The 16,710-nt window shown below is 46.7% G+C and overlaps 1 protein-coding gene across 2 annotated transcripts in view; it reads left to right on the top strand.

The window, feature by feature from the left end:
* The window catches only part of Patr-1 (Protein associated with topo II related - 1), a 54,497-nt gene that overhangs the window by 20,008 nt on the left and 17,779 nt on the right, over positions 1-16,710 (top strand). Inside the window, exons 6-13 of one of the 2 annotated variants that reach the window (XM_077638121.1) lie at positions 1,870-2,007; positions 4,950-5,051; positions 5,117-5,314; positions 7,016-7,157; positions 8,899-8,979; positions 13,467-13,524; positions 14,220-14,282; positions 14,903-15,063. In XM_077638121.1, the coding sequence (XP_077494247.1) occupies positions 1,870-2,007; positions 4,950-5,051; positions 5,117-5,314; positions 7,016-7,157; positions 8,899-8,979; positions 13,467-13,524; positions 14,220-14,282; positions 14,903-15,063 (943 nt within the window). The remainder of the gene's footprint in view (positions 1-1,869; positions 2,008-4,949; positions 5,052-5,116; positions 5,315-7,015; positions 7,158-8,898; positions 8,980-13,466; positions 13,525-14,219; positions 14,283-14,902; positions 15,064-16,710) is intronic. The other variant, XM_077638122.1, reaches the window with a different exon arrangement.

The following is a 16,710-nucleotide window of genomic DNA, read 5'->3' as shown; positions in this document are numbered from 1 at the left end:
AGGCACGCTGCCTTGAGTCGGGGTCTGCAACACCGTGCCATCCCAGAGGAGGTACGCACAGCTGAAACCACACACAGCAACAGTTCTGAAACGTTGTTCGCTCGAGACGAATACTTACCCCCCCCCTCCCCCCCCCTCCCCCCCTTCCCCCCCCCCCAATCACATTTCTTAAAAAAAAAAAAAGAGGTCGTTTACACTTGGCCTTTAATAATAGAACACTATAGCACTATCATGTGGCCTCCGCTTATCACCAGCCGCTATCGGCTGCACATTCCAAAACGAAAATATATTAGTCACTGCTCTACGCGTCCACACTTGAGCTATCATACTCACTAGCGCGGCCGTCGGGATCACTGCTGTGGTCCCACTGCTCGTCGTTCTAACGTCGTCATGCAGCGAAATCCCGCACTTCGCGAACAGCCACATCACGACATCACGTGGAACAGCAGAAAATTTTGCCTCGCTGCAGCTGCCACACCAGTATCGAACTTGCGGCCCGGAGCGCAGTTCGTTTCTTCGGCGTAAAGAATGACGGCCATTTTCAATGTAGCCAGGAACAAGCATCAGTCGCTTATCGGACCCACAGCACGAATGACGAAGCACTACATTAAAACTTGTGATATGCGGCTGCCAGTCGTCAAATGCGTCAGCGCCAGAGAGAAATGCGTGAGCGGCGTTGGCTCTTTTGTCGGCTACCGCTGCGATTGGAACAGCGGCCCTTTTATCAACTATCGACGCTCCCTTGGGTGCGGAATGTACGGTTGAAAGTAAAAAAAAAAAAAATCTTGGACGACTCCTATTAGAAGTAGAACGCGAACGCGTTATTGGGCTGCCTCCGCTTATTAGCAGACGCAATCTGCAGCCACATGTGGGGAGGGGGTAGGTACCGGTGCTGCTTATCGACAGGCACCATCGGCCGCCATGCGTGGGGTGGGGGTGCCAGTTCTGCGCGTTGACGGAGCCACGCAGCAAAAATGCAGCCACGCTGTAGCATGCCTGATATCTCGTTTGTCTCGCCTTTGTTTATGGTGCGATGCTTTGGTTTCGATTTTAAGGCAACCTTCCCACTTCGGCATTTCAAATTTTGAAAAATAGGTCGGCTTACAATCGTGTAAATACGGTAAATATTTGGATCGAATATAATTTCAACTGCTCCACTATTCAACTGAATATTTGAAATTATTGAATATTCGCGAATGCCTACTACCAACCCTTCATGTCGCTGCGTATTCATGCAGCACTAACACCAGTCACTTGTGCAGTGCAGCGAAACCTGCCGCCTGCAATCAGAATAGGCATCGCTTCATGCTGGCGGTTCAGTTTATCCATTTTAGGACCTTTTCCATTCGGTATATAAAGCAAAAATTGCTTGTGTGCATTCAGTATTTAGGAAGAGCTCAATGTAGCTAATAATTCATAATATCTGGTTTGTTATATCGGGATTTGACTGTACCTTGGCGAGCTGGGGAGAATGGTGAATATGGAGCATCAGCGCACCTAAACCTACACTGTTGTTTGTATAGCCGCGTGAAGGTGTAGAAACACTGCTACTGGCTCGGAATAGAGGTAGGTATGAATGAAGAGTCCTCAAGGCAGTATTTGTTGAGCAGTCCACCGTTCAGGTGTTGTAGTTAGTGGCAGTCTAGTGTCATACAATGAGCACAGCACCGCAGTGTGCGCTGAAGGCTGTTTGCAACGCTCTGCCTGAAAACGCCTTTTATCGCATTGCCTGTTGCATGCTGGATCACTTTCTTCTTTGCTTCTCCTCTCGCCAAGCTGGAGATGCATTGGCCCTTATTGACAGGCTCTTGCGAGAACATTGCTGCATCTTCGGCCGCAATTTAACTGGTCTATGTTTTGTCTGTGCAGGGCTCCCCAAAGACTGAAACCATCTGGACGCCCAAGGCAGTGCACCCACCTGCTGATGACCGGCTGGCATCGCTACTCTGGAAGCTGCAGCAGCAAAGCTCGGCCTCGGCAAAGCAGCACTCAGTACCCCAACATCAAGTGAGCTAGCTTCCTCCGTCCACTCTCTCTTTTGCAAGGGCATGTCCAAGCATGTGCCATTTTGCTTGTTCTCATCGGAGTGTGTATTGCAGTGGGTAAATGTCATCTGTGTGGGCATTCTGGCTAGGGCGGGTTCATGCAGGCAAGTTGTGAGGGTGAGAAGGTTCCACATGGCAGTCACTATCCGGGACTGGCAATGGGCAGAGAAGCTCGTAGTTTTGGACCAGCATGCCCTGTGCGACCTGCTGTAGGCTGAATTAAGCGCGTTGCATGAAAGAGGAAAAATTACACTTAGGTCTACTTGTGACTGTCAGACGAATGCCAGGAGAGGTTTTTAGCAGAATTGTTGCCATGGAAATGGATCTGTATTGTAGGATATGTACTCTCAGGGGACAGCATGAAATCGGCACATAGTCCCGGCGTTGTAAATCTAAAATCTCGCACAATTGGCACATTCACATAGAAAACACATCTGCTACTCAGTCTTTCAAAAATTTAAATCGACGCATTATAAAACCGCGTGCAGCCAGGATTTTCGGCATCGAAGAGACTGCTTTAGACGAGGTGTGCCTGTGCTCCCGTCTCTGTGCATTAAGTAGGCATCACATGTGCCTCGAAAATGATGATTTGGACAGCGCATAGGAAATATGGCTGCTCCAACGTTTCAAAAACTTTTTGTGGCGTGCAGTATGACCATGCCAGCGACATGTCTTTCTATTCAGACTTTTGCTAGAACCGATGTCACTGCACGACAGCAAGCAGTAGTGTCAGTACCGTTTTTACGTGAATATAAGTTGACTCATGTGTAGCCATACCGCATGTTAGGAAAACAAGGAAAAAAGGAAAGGCGTGCCCGTAGCACATTCCACAACAAAAATGTATTAGTGAATGGACTAGTTGTCACACTTGCAACATCGTTCTCAAGCCTGCTTCACATGCAAGCAAAAATGCTCGCGATTCCTAGGTGTAAAAATCTGTTTAGAGCCATCGCGGCGACTCGAGTGGCAAGAGCGACGAGATTCCAGCAAGTTGGAAATCTTTCATCGCGACGCGACACTCAATCTCTCAATTTACTCATTCGCTTGCATGTGAACCAGCCTGCACAAGTGCTGCATCGTCATTGCGTCTGTGGTATCACTGCGAGTCTTTCTAACGTCGTCATCCAGCGAAATCTCACACTTCACAAACAACCGAACCATGACATCACATAGAGCAGCTGAAAATTTTGCCTCGCTGCGCCGCCACACCTGAATCACCTGTGCAGAAACGTCAAACGCGGCCCGGTGCACAGTTTGTTTCTGCGGCATAAAGAATGGCAGCCATCTTGAATGTAGCCATGAGCGAACGCCGAACGCTTACTAAACCCAGAGCACTAATGACGATTGACAAACATGGCCAGCAGTCAAGTCAAGTGTGTCCAACAGAGCCAAAGAGAACATACGTGAGTGGCATCGGCTCTTCTATCAGCTAGTGGCACTCCCTGGAAGTGCAGTTGTTCCGAGTGGCGGTGCCGCTGCAATTGGAACAGAGGCCCTACCATCAACTATCAGCACTCTCATGAGCGTTGAGTGTGCAGTTAAAACAAAAAAAAATAATTCTTCCAAACTAGCGTGCAGAATAGCTGAATGCTACTGAGTAGAGCCAGTGAGCAAACAAAATTGCAGCCACGTCGTAGCGTCTCTGATATCTCGTTTGCCTTGCCTTTATTGATGGTTTCATGTTTTCGTTTTGATTGAAAATACGAACCACATGACATGTCCGCTTGCGCGCCGCGATTGCAGTGCTCTCAAACGTGCCGCCCAACAAACGAACAGCTCATTTAACCGTGTGTGGGCTGCTGCTTAAAAGGTGACAGGGCTGCGACGCACGCCCTGGCTGTACGATTACGGGATTACGGGCTGCGTCGCTGCCTTGTCGCCTTTTAAAGGGCAACACACTGGGCTAAATGATCTGTTAGTTCCTATACGGAACGTTTGAGAGCACTGCAATCGCGGCGCGCAAGCAGGCATGTCACGTGGTACTTTTTGTATTTCGCGAACATTTGCAGGGAGCGAGAAAAAGCTGATACGTAATAGATGTAGAGTTAAAAACTGTTGAAACGGGAAGTTTTGTGGACCGTTCTACAACTTTCTCATTCACCTTTTTCGCCTATCTCCATTTGCTTGCCAAGTTGGTTAATTATTGTCGACTAATTACGCAATTACGTACAATACAAAAAATAGGACTGGCTTCATACAATAGCCAGCATCATGCATTTGGTTGCATAGTCTTAGAGGGCCTCAGCGTATATTTAAACTCTGGTTAAAGTTAGCTGGGACACCCTGTATATGGCAATGGGCAAACCTGCATCATGCTTCTCTTGTTTGCTGTCATCTGTGGGCTGAGAACAGGAATAAGGCTTAGGAGATGAGCGTGACATCCACATGTGCGTGTTCCAATTCCAAAAGGTGCCAAACTTGACCTCACGCAGCAGTGTTTGCTTCAGAGTATTTTCGCAGAGAATGCATGCAGTGAATTGTCGGGTTTCTGATGACGCGAGTGAAGGGCTCTCTGAGGGGCTCAGCTGTTGATGGCGGAGATTGTTATTGTTAAAAAAAGTAGGCAGACAAATGTGGCGCGTTATTTTGCGATTTTCCATTGTGAAAGCTCCATTAATGCTCTGTGGTTATGTTTCTGTTTGATGAGAAAGGTGTTCCAATGGCTGGCTGATGCCTTGCTGTGCACCATTTGAAGCTTTAGCTGAACCACTCGCATTTCTTCTTGTTTATTCTGGCAGAGGACGCCACATCTGATAAGAAGTGCATTCACTCAAATTTAGTTTGCTTTCTGGTGTAGGGGTTCGTGTAAGCAGGCTCAACAAGGTGCCATGATTCATGACAGGGGCAGTGTGATAAACCAGGTTATGTTGCTTATAACACAATGCTTTCCTTTCATGCACGAAGGCTGCTGCTGGGAGATCACCGCTGCCCTCAAATGTGCGAACCTTGGAAGAATTGGAGCGTGACATGTTGTACTCAGCTGGCAGCCGCCCAGTGCCCATTGGGGTGAGTCTGCACAGTTCGGCAAAGCACGTGGTGCAAACTGCTTGTGCCGCCCTGCTGCCTTGCAGAGTCCCCGTCGTGGTTCGCCCTGGGGAGTGCGTGACCACGTCGAGTTCATTGGGCCCTCCTCACCCCGCTCGTACCCTGGCACCACAGACGGGGGGACCCCTTCGCCCGGTAGGCGAGGGTCGGTGGACCACCTTCCCGGGATGCTGCCCCCACTGCGCGGAGGACAGCCAAAGTCTCCTCAGCTTCGCTTCAGTCCAGTGCGTCTTTGATTCCTTTATTGTACTGCCATTGCAGCTCTCTGGTTTCTGGTGTGAAATGTTCACATAGGCGTGGTAACTGTCGGCAAGCTTTCTTGCTCATTTATGTCAACCATGGCTGTTTAAAGGCAGCTGAGCCATTCATTGATTAAACTTGATTTTAGTATTTATTTCCACACACAGTGCTACACAGGGCTGTGGAGTAAAATGGGGAATAAAGCTACTCGAGGCAGCATGGCTGGTCCTCAAGACCTGCGGCTGCAGCAGGGCAAAAAGAACACTAAAAGAAGGGAGTCAGTGAAAGGAAGGACAGGTAAAGAATGCACTGGCAGGGCCTGTTCTCATGCGGTCTCTTTGATTTGGCTGCACTCGCTGCACTAGTTCCGTGGAGTTCCGCGGCGGTGCCGCCAGTGTGCAGCATTAGTTCAAGTGCAGCTTGGAGTGGCTGCCTCGAAAACAAATGGTCGAGTGCAGGCCTGATCGTCTGCTAGCCTTGGTGTTGCCACCAAATTACAGCCAACTGTGTGTCGCCGACATCAGTGGGTGCCAAAATCCCAAACCACGTTTAGTATTTTTCAAGCAGGAAATCCCAAGGAAGAGTCGCCATGAACCAGCTCCAGGAAATAGTCGTTTCATAGAAAAAAAGTGTCGTTGCATGTATACACTCGGACAATTTACAAATATGCGCTGAAATGCCGCCCTTGAGGCTCGATTTGACCGCTTAGGTTTAAAGTTATGACGCCATGAACAGTTCTTCACCTCCTTTTTTCAAGAAAGAACTGCCAGTGTTTAATTTAAAGGCCACTGCCATATCTTCTTCACTTCTTCTATCTACACATGGGCGCTGCCATATTGCTGCCCTACAGCTGCACTTCCACTTGGGAGAGTGCAAGTTAGTCGAGAACTCGTGCTGCACTAGGCTGGAACTTTTGCAAAACGAAGACAGAAGTGCAGTGGACGCGCGCTGCACTGGCAAAACGAATGCGAAAGTGCTGCACTCCTTGAACTGGTGCAGAAAGTGCAGCCAAATCGAAGAGACCTATGTTTCACAGGTGGGAGAGAGCCAAAAAAAGGTCAAAAGAAACTCTCATCATGCACTTGGTGTTGACTCGCAAATGAAGGCATTTGTTTAAAGCATTTGTTTAAAGCATTTAATGTATACACATGCAGATATAAGAAGGAAAAGGACGAAAAAAACAAACAAAACCAGAACCTTGAAATACCGGCCCCAGCCCTCAGGCAATAAAACCGAAGATAGAAACACTGATGTGTGGTGTTTCTTCCCTTGTCTTTAGTTTTTTTCATGTTGCTGTTTCCTGTGATATCTGGTCAAGCATGTCAAAAAAAGTGTGGATTTGGAAAATTGGTTGGTGACTAATTCCTCTGAAAGTGAAAGACCGAGACCAGTGAATCTTTGAAGCCAGCAGTTGCGGTGGGTGTGGGAGCTTGCTTTTTTCCACTGCTTTTTGTAGTGTTGCTTTCCTGCCATTTCCGGTCAAAACGGCTCAGCAGTGCAAGGAAAGAAAACACTTCAAATGAAGACTGGGCCCTCTAAAAGTAGCTGTGTAGTCTTGTGTAATCTTGTGTAGCCCTGTGTAGAGAGAGAAGCAGCGATCTGCTATGCCTACAGCAAGAAAGCGCTCTTCAAGGTGGGACACTGGCTTGGACTTCCAGCTGATGCGCCTCCTTTGTGCAATGCAGGGCCAGGTACCCTACCCCCCTCCTGGCATGCATGCTGGTGGCCCTGTGTCATTGCCTGCCCAGCTGGGTATGTCTCCACCCGCCAGAACGCCAGGACCGCTCCATGGCCGTATGTCACCAGGAATTCAACCGCCGGGCTTTGGTATGCTTCACCACTGTAGTCTTGTCTCCAAGAGCCATTGCTTTTGTCTTTTGCCTTGTCAGCAGGACATGTTGACCAGTGTTCACTATGTCCGCAAAAGCCTTGGCTCGAAGGCGGTAATAACTCGAGATTCTTCACGGTAGCGTCATTTTCTCCATTTTTTTTCTGCGTTTGTAGCCTGGTTCGTGCTTCCCCCTGCCGCAATTCAGGCATTTGCCAACCGCTCTGTTTGAAGAAAGTGTTTTGAAAAAAGCTGTAACAAAAAACAAAAAAACGGGCAGACCTATATGCGAGCGAATACAGTGAGTAATACAGTTAAACCTCAGTTTACGAAATCGGTAAAACCAACAGTTTACTTCGTGATACTGAAATTTCACTACATCAGAATTCGTCTTCTGGCATGCTAAGAACTGCCAGAAATGCGCTCCGGATAACTTGCGGGAAAAACATGTATTTGCAATTAAAATGGTCCCTATGCTCTTTCTTTGCCAGCAGCAATGGCGTAACGCGCATCTTGCTTATGTTGCCAGCTTGCGAGCCACCTCAGCATGTCTGTCACGCCAATCACCTTGTGGGTGACGGGGACAACACTCCTGTCTTGAGTTTTGGTTTTGCTTTCATCATCGTCCTCTTGTAAGTGCCCAGAGCACACCGCCAACACAACGCGTTCTGGCGGTGGCCTCACGGCGGGCCATGCCGTCTGCCCTCTTCCCTTCCTCTTACAATCATTTCTTTCTCCATGTTGGCGATAACAAGAAGAGTGTCCTCCAATCGCCAACCAATGAAATGAAATATGGCCTCCTCTGCTCCTCGTGTTTCCCCGCTGTAAGCGGCACTGTGTGTCTTTTGCACATATGTGCATCAATTGAGTAAGAAGCGAGGATGTCAGGTGTAAAGTGTGCGACGGGCTTCACAGCTCACGGATGTGCCAACAGCACGTGACCTTTCCAGTCCTCTTACCAAGCTTTGGACATCAGTAAATGCGATAAACGTAGGCAGTGCATCGCGTTCAGTGCCGTTTTTGGCCGAAATAGCGAGTGCCGCAGGCTGGCGTGGCAGGGTGCCAAGGCTACGTAGACACTCATGTCTACCTCGCCCATACTACCACAGGTGGCGCGGCTGGCGGTGCGCTCGTCACTACGACTGTTGTTGTATTTGTGTCTGCTCTTGTGCTCTGTATGTGAAAGCCGGGCAGCAGCCGTATTACGTACACTCTCTGCTCGATCATTCTCGTCCGTGATACAATTTTTCCTCAAGTTCATTTCCAGCCAGCAATGAAATTTTGTTACATTGAAAGTGTGGCAAAATCTACTTCATTATATTGAAGCGAAAAATATATGCTGTTCTAGGGACGTGAAGTTAAGAAAACTGGAATACTTTGTTAAATTTAAAATTTCATTAGTGAAGTTCGTTACGTCGAGGTTTAACTGTACTCGAAAAACCACATGGAAAATACAAAACTTTTGTATTGAATCGAATATCGAATTGTTTACATTTTAGCGGAATATTTGGATATATCGAATATTCGTGCCAGCCTATAACTAAGCATTATAATAGCTTCTTGTTGATCTGTTATCATTCAGGCTTTGGGAGCAAGCTGGTGTAGGAGTGTAAGTGAATAAAGAGCACTCTCTGAATTGTGACATGAGCAGATGAGTGGTAGTAATAAAAGCTAAGGATAAAAAAGTGGGGACTTCCATTAAATGTGCTTCCTTGAGTGCGGTGGTTATGACTTTTGCAGGAGGCCGGCTGCCGGTGCCCCCCGTGCCCCATCCCATGCTGGGGCGTGGCCGCGTCATGATGGGCCCACCCATGTTGCTCAGTGAGTATCATGATGGCCTGGCTGCTATTGGTGGCTTCCGATTACAGTGCTGGGCTACATATTTCTTTTTCCTTAATTGCCATATTTACATGATTGCAAGTCGACCTGTTTTTAAAAACTTGAAAATCCAAGGGGGGGGGGGGGGGGGGGGGGCGTCGACTTAAAATCGAAACCAAAGCATCGCGCCATGAATAAAGGTGAGACAGACGAGATATCAGGCATTCTACAGCGTGGTTACATTTTTGCTGCGCGGCTCTGTCGCATTGCTCTTGGTGCAGGCCTTAAGCAGCTGCTATGTAAACGCGCAGAACCGGCATCCCCACCCCGCGGCCGATGGTGGCTGTCGATAAGCAGCAAACCAGCACCAGCCCACTCCCCACACGTGGCCGCAGATTGCATCTGCTGATAAGTGGCGGCGGCATGACAACGCATTCGCTTTCTACTCTTCCTTTTTACTTTCAACCGCGCCACTTGGCGCTCAAGGGAACGTCGATAGTTAATGGAAGGGCTGCTGTTCCAATCACGGCGGCACCCCACTCGGAACCACAGCGTTGCGGGGAGTGTCAGTAATCGACGGAAGAGCCGCCGTCGCTCACGTGTAGTTTCTCTTTGGCTCTGGTGTGACTACTGCTGGCCGCGTTTCACAACTTTTCAATGTAATGCTTCGTCATTTGTGCTCCGGATCCGGTAAGCGACCAGCGCTCGTTCATGGCTACAATCAAGATGGCTGTCATTCTTTACGCTGAAGAAACGAACTGCACACTGGGCTGCAAGCGCGACATTAGCAACGGGTGATACAGGTGTGGCAGCTGCTGCGAGGTGCTCCCGCGCGCGGTAGCCGATAGCAGCTGTAGATAAGTGGAGACCGCAGGATAGTGCTATCGCATTCTATTATTAAAGGCCAAGCTTAAACGACCTTATAAACGACCTCGTAAAGGGCCTCCAAGTTTTTTTGTTTTTTTCAGTAATGTGATGTGTGGGGGTCGACTTACAGTCGTATAAATACGGTACTGTGTAATTTATTAAAACACGAGGACAAATTCATTGAAACCCTTGTGTATTTGAGAGCCACAGAAGAAGTCCCTGTTTCAACCATTTTGGTAACATGAGCATGCTTGTTCAGTCAGCAGTTCATTTAAGACAAGCGCTAAAATGGAGCTGGATTAATAGATTGGTATTCTGTGGTATTGAGCAAACGAGGGAGTGAAAGGAAAGGCAATGAAAGCCAGGGAGTGCATTTATGTGAAAGGTGCGCAGCCCTTATGAAAAGTTCATAGCCTGCATGAGTATGGCCAGAGTGGGAGGGCTGTTCTCGGGGGTGTTTGCTGGTACCAAGCTTGTACGGTATATTCCCATTAAGGCGAACTCGGATAAGATGAACAGTATGAGAGCATTTGGTTGGTTGTCCATGGAACTCAGTGTAAAAAGAATCCATTTAAGATGAACTGTTTCATAGTTCCCTTGGTTAAGATCAGTGTTGTAGGCGTTACCAAAAAAAAAAGTTGCTAATTACGTTACTCGTTAGGCTAAAAAAAAAAGGAACGTGTTACCGCCCTACGTTGGCTACAAAAAAAATGTAACACGTTACAGTTACTGTTTCCGAAAAAAGTACCACACGTTACTTTGCTGCTACTACATGACCATGAATTTTAATTAGTGCATCTTCGCTGCAAGAACTCACGATAACAATTTTATGAAGCTCACATTTCACATATAACTTCTAGCCCAAACAACAATTTTACCCGAAATCTTGACTTAAAGAGAATGCTTTGCACAAATGTGCAAGAGCTTAGCGATGTTATAGTGGCCTAGAGTTGCCTGTGCAGTTACATGTGATAGCTTCTAACTCTGTGGCACATGGTGAAGCCATTTCTTCACAAAGAAAACATAGCTGAGCTTTACACAATTTTACAGTGGTTCTGAAAAATGATATTCCAAAATGCTCGACGTGCTTCTAACAAAATAGACTTGTATGTTGTGTAGCAATCAAGAAACTCTTAAATGGCATAGTTCCGGAAAAGTATATTTGTGCACATAACCAAATATTTTATCACTTGAACCTGTATAATTACGACAAAAAATGCAAGTGTTTATGTGAAGGTGTTCAAGTCAGCCTCACTCGCTCTGGAATTCAAAAACCAGAAAAGCAGTTGCAGACAGAACAAAGCAAAAATAATTTTGCAAACAAAGTTGATGAACAGCGCTAGAGTATTGCAGCGACAACTTTCTGACAACTACTTGCTGTTGAATTTAAGTGGGGATACCACTCTTAGAACTATTTTTCTTATTTCTTGATAAATATTCATGAAACTTGCCCAGTTTGTGTATTTCTATATGCTGATTTCAAATGTTTTTATTTTTCTTGTGAAACAAGTTGTTCTCAGAATAATGTGCAGTCTTTGTTTGAAATATGCAGGCACAGTTGACAACCGATTTTTCGTACTCTCTAGGGACAATGAAAACTACCAAAAAATCGGGCAGTCCGGAAAATCAAATTTTACTGAAAAAATTACGAACTTATTACCAATATGCCGGAAGAAGGGGTCAGTTGTATTGCACACATTATAAAGCTCCTCATGACTAAATTTCGCCGCGTGACATGTGCACAGTCGACGGGCGGCGACCGCTTTCACGAGCTCGGCCTCGCTGTGCTGCCCTCGGCGTGTCGCCAATGAATGCAAGGTTGGGACAAAGCCTAAACGGGAAAGCATACACGCTGCTGCGGGAACTGCGCTGTGCCCACAATACGATGGGCTTGGAACGAGAACGCGAAGATGGCGAAACAATAAAAACCGAGAAACAGCCGAAGAAAGCACTCCGTCGGCATTGGTCTTGTCATTTGGCCTAGTGACTAGAGCCAAAATCGGCATCGTATCCAGCGATATGCACACTGTGGTGGCTTGCGTATAATGAGAGGCGTCTTGACTGTCATCAAAACGCCAGTTGTTTACGGTTTTATGATAGAAAAGGCAGGCTTGTGGTGCGTTTTATCGCGAGTACACTGACCTCGCTTTGAAATGCACCACCATTTCCTCCCACGCTCGCAGTCTCTGTGAAGCCATACGCCTCCCACGTGCTTCGCTGCTACCTGTTCTCGTATTCGAGACGAAAGACTCAGCACATATGAGTTTCGTGAACTCTGACTACTGTTAAAGTTCGTGTGGCGGAAGACATTCAAGAACAGTATGAATTCGAAACTATGCGGGCGTGGTGTGAATTTTCCGGGTTTTTTTTATCTTCACAGTTTTGAGCAGTGGTGGTGTGCATTCTGAGTTAATACCCGTGCATTTTTAGTTAATGTTCATTGTTTGTAGTGCGGCACTGGTTGGGCGACAAGTTATAAAGTTAAACCTGAATGCAACAACCATCTGTATAGTGATTTCATCGATATTAGGATGTTTCTGATTTCTCCGATGCCGCCCCCACTGAGGCGTGTTTTTTTGCGAACTCCATGTAACAAAGGTGTTGCAGTGGTAGACCTTGATGTAATGAACTCTTCACGCTGACTATCCATTAACTAGTGCTGCATTACTTGAAATTTGGCTGAATCGTGCAAAAGCTTCTTGACGATAAAACGTGACCCGCCATGAGAGGAACATTTACAATCACACTGAGCGAACTCTGTTGACACGACATGCCTTGTGCTAGTGCGATCTGAGCCTCTTCATGCGAAGTGCAGCATTCTCCGCATCTTTTGCTTTTGTAGCCTAACACCAAGTGGCTTACAGCAGCTCATGTCCGGAAGCAGCATAAAAGTCTACGTAGTAAAGAATTCACGGGACGAGAAGTGTGCACCCATTGCCACCACTCGGTCGCTCGTGTGATTTGGGTGCAGACAGCAGACGCACTGCGGTAGCTGGGTCTGGAGAGCTCTGGCAACCCGCAATGAAGAGTGAGTTCCCAAGGGCTACTGTGGACAGCCAGACCAGGGGACTTTTTTTTCTTTTCAAACTCCCCCTTGGTTCCCCTGCCTTCCCCTCATCCAGCACATTGCAGTGTCATGCGATGGGGACAGTGGCAGCTCCTGCCATACTCGTGCTATTAGTGTTTACTACTTAGAGTAACAGGAGTTTACTGTGACTGCATTTGCTGGGCAGTTTCGTCCACATATGTTTTTTGTTTTGGCTTCCATTCTGCACAGTTTGAGCTTTCACGTGGGAACTGATGTAACAAAAATTTTGGGCTTTTCTCAGTTTCGTAATGTCTAGGGTGTATATTTGCAATGTTTGGGCTTGCTTGGATTTGCCTGCCATCCTTTGTTCCAGCCTCACTTAACACATGGCAGCAACGTAGTGGCAACAACACAACCTCGAGCTGTCATTACTTAGTGAGCAGTGTGGCATATATTGTATGATCATAGCAGTGAGTATACTAATCGGGAAGTCAGTTGAGGGCTTATAGTGACTCCTGGGGGAAACATGTATAGGCCTGCAGTGTTTTGAAATGAATAGGTTAGTTAATTAAATACCTGTTTCCTGTGTCTGCAGACAATCCAGTCCACAGCCAGATGCCACTGCCAGGAAGCCTGCCCTTCAGGCCTGGATTGTGAGTACCGGCACTTTTCCCCATGCATTTGCATTGCAGGACCGATGCAGTGTATACAGGGAAACCTGCTTTGTGCCAAAATCTGTCGGTCCACAAGAAAGGTTCACATTACGCAGGTTTCTGAATTATTAATGAAAGAAAAGAAGCAAAGTGTTTAAAAAAGCAAGTGCAAATGTTTGACAATGTGCAGGGAGCAATGGCCGGCATTCAGTGATCAGTTGCTGCTATGGCAGTAGCCTGGGTGAATTCATTGTGTTCGGGTATCATTCCTGGTCACCAGGATTTTGGTTGTGCTGGTTTCAACGGCGGTGGATGTTTGCATCGCCCTTGACTTAACTGAGTGGCCACCAAAGCTTTTCACTCCTTTTTAGCATTGCTTTTATTTTATTGGGCATGTGGGAAAAAGGGAAGTGCATGTTGCTGGGTCATGGAGTCTTGCACACACAGTTACTGGGCAACATTACAGCTCCTAAGACACTTTGGCTGTTTGCAAAAGCGAGTTTTATGTGCTGGCACTTGGCACCGCCTTAACATACAAATGGAAACAGAAGCGTTGGCTCCTTTTTCTTCCCAGCTGTCTCACGTCTGTCACTTCTATAGTGTGCTTTTCTTCCATTTCCTTCACCTCTCTCCCTCTCCTCCCCCCTGCCTTCTTCTTTCTGCCCTGCTTCTTCTCTTGCTGTTGGGGCCAACAGCAGTGCAGTGGACCTTCGGCGCCTCCTCTATCCCCGACAGGTTCAGCACCCGCTTCTCAATAAGTACGTCCTCCAGGGTCCTCTTGATTGGGCCTCTTGTGTCAGGGTTTTTGGCTATTGCCGCACAGCAAAACATTCTCTCTTCTGTGAAAGTGGGCATCTTCCCAGTGCTGCCATGGTGAACAATATTTAGCCTTGCCATTTTTAGAAGAAAGGCCATTGTATCGGTGCTGAGCCCGGGATTCATTAATATGAATTGAAGGAAAAGACCGGTTCCTCAATTAGCTTGTTCCTTGGGGTGATAAAAATGGGCACAGATGTGTACGTGTTTCTCGTATCCATCTTGTTTACTAATAGCATAGCCTACATGGCACAGGCTGGCCACATTTAGTTGGCATTGTAGCAAACAAATCTGGTCTGCACGAATCAGTGAGGCAGAAAAAAAAGTTTAAAAAGAAAATGAGCCTGTCACAAAATTGCAGCCGTGAGGTCACTCTGGTATCCAGCTCAGTTCCTCCTCCGGTAGTTGCAGAAGCACAAAAAAAATGCTCAGACATGGCACAGCTTCCTCTTGAAACTAGGCAAGTTGCCGTTGTGGTTAGAGTTGGGCAGGAAACAAATTTTTCCCTTCTGCAGGGCAGTTTTTCTTGGAGTACAGGTGTGAAATGGTTGACTGCTTTCAGAAACCAGGTTCGCTTTGCATCACCAAACAACCCACACTACCAGCAGCATGCCTACCAGACGGTGTTTGGAAGCCCCCACCATCTTCCCCCCCACCACTCATACCTGCGGCCACAGCTGTACGGAAACCTCGACCACAGGGGCAGCAGCTCTTCTTGTTCAGGTGAGTGTTTTCTTGTGGGCCACCTTTGGCCACCTTTCATCACTTTTGCAGCACCTATGCCTGTAACCCCTTGTGGTATTTTGTTTACAATTGTGGACATTACTTTTCGGACCTTTTTCAAAGCATTAGAGCTGTCCTCATGAAGCTAGTGATGCTGGCTACATTTGAAATTTCGTAAGGAGAAAAGGAATCTGTTTTCAAAAATAAAAAAGATTGATATCGTGAAGTTGTACAGTGTACTTTGGAAGTACTGTGTGATGCTGTAACATTTTTCTTCTCTCACGCGGTTAAATTTTTTACTAAAGGATACTGTGGGTGAGTTTTTATTGTGGAAACTGCTTCAGGAGATAAAGAAGGTTATTAATTCGCCATAAGTATGTTCTTTGACAAATAGGGCTGCAATTCTGTGAGTGCGGAAGTGTGCACCATGCGTGAGTATTTTTGAGCTATTCATGTTTTTTTTTTGTAAAATAGGGGTTCCAAACATAGGCACACAAATTTCCAGATGTTTCTCCTTACAGTAGAACCCCTATAGTAAACTCGGTTGTATTAAAATTTGGATATGGTAAAGTGAAGCTGTGATCCCATTTCACCTTCCATAGACGACTGTGCATTTTTTTTTTTGTTATAATGATTCTTTTCGAAGAAGCGGCTATAGTAAAGAGCGTTTGGCCGTGGCGATGTGCTTTCCGCAGAATGACGACATCGCGGCACGCGCAATGTCTAGGATCGCAAGACAGATATCGAATATGCTCATTAAGGTGGCTTCGCCACCCAGCTTGAGAGCCGCGTGGAGAAGCCAACTTTTTGAAGACCTTGAGGCCATAAGGCAAAGCGCGAGGCGCGCACGGAAAAAGTAAAGCTGGCATTGAAGGTAGAAAGAAGGCGGCGTGGGCCGCTTGACTTTGTCGTGCACGTTTCTTAACTACTGCTTCTTAAATGGTGCCAAAGCCACAGATGACGACGCCGTGATCATGTAAAGCTTTGTTTTTCACATGGAATCAAAATCGCTTTATTTCTACAGCCACGTTGTATTCGTGTAAATGTGGTACGTCAACAGGACTTGAATGATGTCGAAAACTTGATAATATTATCACATAAAGGGGTGGTAAGAGCAGGTAGTAAGGTATTTTAGTCTTTTATAAACTAACACTTCATGCTTAGTAAGCAGCTAGAAAGCATAGTCAGAGACATGCCATCCCCAATAACTGATATACTAAAGACCTTGATATGTTAAAAGATTTTTGCTGGTCCGAGCTACTTTACTATAGAGGGGTTCTGCTGTAGTAGAACATAAACGTGTCTGGAAGGAATAACTGAAAACTGTGACAGCTGTTCGGACACAATAATGTTATCTGTGTGATAACATGGTAGGAGTATAGTAGTGGATATGGGTGGCTTGGAGAATTCAGAGCCCTGCCTGGCTGGTTCTAGTTGAAACTTGCACTTTCAACTTCAAACTTTCAACAGATATAGCTGTGTGTTAGTGCCCACACATTTTCCACTCATTCAACATAGCCTGTGTAAATTTTCAAACATGGGGAACCTGATTTGTGCACGTAGACGCTCATATGCGCATATCTCCTGGCCAGAATGCAGCTTAGTTACCTGTAGCACGGGTTCAGTGTGTTTTGGGGCAAACCCGGT

This window comes from Amblyomma americanum, chromosome 9, assembly GCF_052857255.1.
Source record: "Amblyomma americanum isolate KBUSLIRL-KWMA chromosome 9, ASM5285725v1, whole genome shotgun sequence".
In the NCBI taxonomy this organism is placed as follows: Eukaryota; Metazoa; Arthropoda; class Arachnida; order Ixodida; family Ixodidae; genus Amblyomma; species Amblyomma americanum.
This window is presented reverse-complemented; position numbering and strand designations above follow the sequence as displayed.